At 52.3% G+C, this 4112-nt stretch overlaps 1 protein-coding gene across 1 annotated transcript; it reads left to right on the top strand.

Moving 5' to 3' along the window:
* The first annotated feature begins 1093 nt into the window (after positions 1-1093).
* On the top strand, positions 1094-3400 carry LOC133892035 (probable xyloglucan endotransglucosylase/hydrolase protein 8). Its single transcript, XM_062332772.1, has 4 exons — positions 1094-1626; positions 1730-1830; positions 1966-2168; positions 2775-3400. The coding sequence occupies exons 1-4, from the start codon at positions 1440-1442 to the stop codon at positions 3193-3195; spliced, it is 912 nt and encodes a 303-aa protein (XP_062188756.1). The 5' UTR covers positions 1094-1439; the 3' UTR covers positions 3196-3400.
* The last annotated feature ends 712 nt before the right edge of the window (positions 3401-4112 follow it).

Genomic DNA, 4112 nt, shown 5'->3' with positions numbered 1-4112 from the left:
CGACGCGACTAATTCATATAAGCTCGTAAACGAGGGGAGTAACTCGCGGTTCCCATGGCGAACCTAGAACACAAAGCAAGGAGTACTATACTGCTCCTACGGCCACTCTCGATACTTTTTTAATATTATTTAGATGTCTATTTACTACCTCCGTTTCGCAATATTTGTCTACGTACACCATTACGTACAAACCAAGAAATACTAAAATCGAGTAAAAAAAATACAGTGAGATGATTATGCTACCCCTAATCAATGCAAGGATGAGAGCAAATAACACATCAGCGTTGGAGTAAATACATACATGCACTCAAAGGCATAACAGTAAAATAGACCATAAAGCATTCTTGGTTACCGCAATAGACAAACAATTTGAGACAGATACTCCCGAGGCTATGGATAAACATTACGAAACGGAGGGAGTAAATAAAAAGATAATGTGACAAGTAATTTAAAAATGAACTTATTTAGTATTAAAAACTAGTTTTTTTAATAATCCTAGATAAGTGTGAGACAATAAATTATTTTGATATTTCTTAAGAAACTAATAATACATATATATGTATTAAAAACTTATTTTTAAATATTAATTTTTTACGCTATCTCCCATCTTAGACATCACGTAAAAACACGACATTCGAAATAACCTACGTGGACATTCAAGTAACCTACGTGCGGTATGATCCTATACCACCTAGTGACTAGAGGACAGTAGGAATACATATCTACAGTGCTACCCACAGGCCACAGCACAGTCCACACCGGGTTCCTTGACGCCCATCGTCCCAGGCTGCGGCGAGCCGAGGCCCGAGGGGCCGCATGCAGTTGCAGCAGTCTTTGCAGTGTAGAGGGCGGACCGGCAGAGGCGAGTTGGTTGGCTGGTGCGCACTGCCTTCAATACTTTATTTCCCCTGCATGGATCCCAACAGTGGCGCTGCCCCCTCACACTCCTGGACAGATGACTGATGGATAGACGGGGATCCAGGTGAGGTTTATGCGTGACAACTAGTGTCCCCGTGTTTTATAATCCCAGTGCTGCAGAGGCTCTCGAGAAAGCAAGCGGAGAAGCTGCAACGGTACAATTTTCACGCCACGCAGACGCGGCCAAGCGAAACGAGCCGTGCAGTGCTCGGCTATGGGGCAAAAAAACACAGAATCACACACGGTTCTTGAAGCCCGGGCACAACTTGTGTCGTTCTTTAACGGCCGCGGCTCGGCTTTGCTTTAAACAAAGGCGCCCTGCCCTGTGCTGTGATTGATAAGATGTGGTGCTCTGCCTTGTGCTTTGCTCCGGCCTGAAGGCATCAACATCAGTGCTAGCCTAGCTTCGCCTCCGCCTCTGCTCCGCAGCTTTGCCGTTTCCTCTTCCCCACTCGCGACACGCACGGACGGCGATCCCGCCTCCCTCTCTGAGTGAACGTTGTTGCTAGCCAGGGACAGCAATGGGCTCGCGGCGACGCCCCTGGGTGAGTGCGCTTCTTGCACTCGCCGCCATTGAGCTGTGCTGCGTTCACGGCGCGTCCGCCGCGGCGTCGTTCGGCGACAACTTCGAGATCACGGGAGCCGAGGATCACGTCAAGACCTCCGCCGACGGCCAGACCTGGTACCTCTACCTCGACCAGAAGACGGGTGAGTAGCATCGACAAACACAGGATCGCCAGAGACGCCAAGTGCGGCGTCGGAGATGCTTATTGAATAGCTCACTCATCCATTCCGTCTCCTTCCTTCGCAGGCGTTGGGTTCCAGACGAAGCAGCGGTACCTGTTCGGGTGGTTCAGCATGAAGCTCAAGCTCGTAGGCAACGACTCCGCCGGCATCGTCACCGCATACTACGTACGTTGATCATTATTAATCCCCGCATTCATATCGCATTGCTCGCTTCACTTAGCTTTTGTCAAGAAGACCAGAACCAGCAGGGCGATCCATGATCTCTTCTCACCCATCCAATGTAAAACGATGTCGCCGCAGATGTGCTCCGACACGGACGCGGCTCCGCAGCGGGACGAGCTGGACTTCGAATTCCTGGGCAACCGGACGGGGCAGCCCTACATCATCCAGACCAACGTGTACCACAGCGGCGTCGGCGGCCGCGAGATGCGCCACTCGCTCTGGTTCGACCCCACCGCCGACTTCCACACCTACTCCATCCTCTGGAACGCCAAGCACATCGTGTAAGTCGATCCCATCTCTCTCTCTCTCTCTCTCGTGCATTGATCCAATCCATCGGCTAGTTTCGTCAAATCTTTCGCTCGCTAGTGAGCCTCCTGCTCGAGTAGTGCTAAACTCCGAGTGGCGAGTGGGGCGGCTGGTTGGATTTGGCAGCTGCCGAAGACGACGGGGCGAGTTGAATGGATCCACCTACCCGGCTGCCCCTGAAAGCCTGAATCGATCGGAGTGTCATGCCAAACGAGGCCGCTGCTGCGTCGGTACCGCTAACTTGGTACGCCCCTTTTGGGTCCGAACCATGTGTACCGTCTCGTCTTTCCCATGCTCACTAATCCGTTCCCGTCTCATCCAGGCTCGATTCCTAGCCGCGACACGGCACATGGATGGAGTCGCTGTGGGTTAGTGCTGTACACCGGGGTCGAGGTCCTGTGCAACTGTCATTGCAACAGCAGCAGCTGCTGCGATGGAATTACTACCACTTGCTCATGATGCCGATCCCTGGTCAATCATGTGTGGTGTTGCACAGTGTAGATTCTCGTGCTGGCATGTGCTATGGCTACCTGATGAGTGACGCAGACGCTTGTGTTGAACTTGTGCTCGCGATGGTGCAGGTTCTTCGTGGACAAGGTGCCGATCCGGGTGTATCCCAACGACGCGGGCAAGCCCAGCAACAGCTTCTTCCCGATCGCCAAGCCCATGTACGTGTTCTCCAGCATCTGGAACGCCGACGACTGGGCCACGCGCGGCGGCCTCGAGAAGACGGACTGGAACAAGGGGCCGTTCGTCTCGTCGTACCGCGACTTCGCCGCCGACTCCTGCGCCTGGCCGACCGACTCGGGCGCGCCGCCGGCGTGCGCGGCCGCCACGGGGGACAGCTGGTGGGACCAGCCGCCGGCGTGGGCGCTCGACGAGGGCCAGCGCGAGGACTCCGCCTGGGTGGGACGGAACCTCGTCATCTACGACTACTGCGGCGACCGCGAGCGGTTCCCCGCGCCGCCGGAGGAGTGCGCGCTCCGGACCACCGCCTCGTGAGCGAGCTCGTGGCCTGAGTGGACTGAGTACGTGCGGAGCCAGGGTTATTTGTTCGAATGATTCGTTTCTGTGTGCAACTGGTTATCGATTTTTGGGGAGATATTGGGTATATGGCGATTGGGATGCATGATCGGGTAGGATCGTTTTCACGTCGGATCATCGCTCATTCTTTCTGGAGGAATGGATTAAATTTTGTAGCTTCAAATCTGATGGCAAAGCAACCATAAGATCACTGCACAAACTGCGATCGTCCTGGTGATTTGAGAGGGTATGAGGCATCGCTGCATTAGTCCATCGCCGATCGAGGTCGACGGCGGCTGGCACTGGCAGCAACAGAACGTGCGGCGTTGCAGGGTATGGGCGCGAAACAACGTGCGCCCAGATCTCACCTCGTTAGGCACGCTTGTCAGGGGACAGTAACGCTTGCTCCTGCACAGATCTTGCTGGCCCTGCCGGCGCCGGAAATGATGACACGAAGCGGCGGGGCTGTGTGTCCTTTTTGTTTTCGTTTGCGTGGTGGTACTGCTGGGGAAATCTGGGGAGCACGAATCAGAGGAAGGAGAAAAGGTCATCGAGGAGCCAACATATGCATGTGAGGCTGATGAGAGAAAGATGGGGAGAAAAGAACGAAGCATACAAAAAGATGCCGTGACGTTTCAACGGCAGAATCAAAGTGTGATAGTGGAGGGCCACGAACTCCGGTGATCTGATTAGGTTCTGTTTGTTTTTTTATTTTGATTATCAGTTTTAGTAAAAAAACAAAAATGAAAACAAACCATTCTAATCTAAAAGATAATTCTTATATAAAAACTAAGTTATACCGTAAAATTTTACAATTTATAATTATGAGAATAAGATTCTCTACCAAATCTAGACTATAATAATCTATGGTAAAAATAAACAGGGCATTAGTACGT

Source organism: Phragmites australis, chromosome 15 (assembly GCF_958298935.1).
Source record: "Phragmites australis chromosome 15, lpPhrAust1.1, whole genome shotgun sequence".
Classification (NCBI taxonomy): Eukaryota; Viridiplantae; Streptophyta; class Magnoliopsida; order Poales; family Poaceae; genus Phragmites; species Phragmites australis.
Note: the sequence above shows the minus strand (reverse complement) of the source record. Positions and strands in the feature narration are given on the sequence as shown.

Bases quoted from the DNA above. Each gene is read 5' to 3' on its own strand.
- LOC133892035 (XM_062332772.1), top strand. From the start codon at position 1,440: ATGGGCTCGCGGCGACGCCCCTGGGTGAGTGCGCTTCTTGCACTCGCC. The intron at 1,627-1,729 runs GTGAGTAGCATC...CTTCCTTCGCAG, and splicing joins CTACCTCGACCAGAAGACGG to GCGTTGGGTTCCAGACGAAG. The intron at 1,831-1,965 runs GTACGTTGATCA...ATGTCGCCGCAG, and splicing joins GCATCGTCACCGCATACTAC to ATGTGCTCCGACACGGACGC.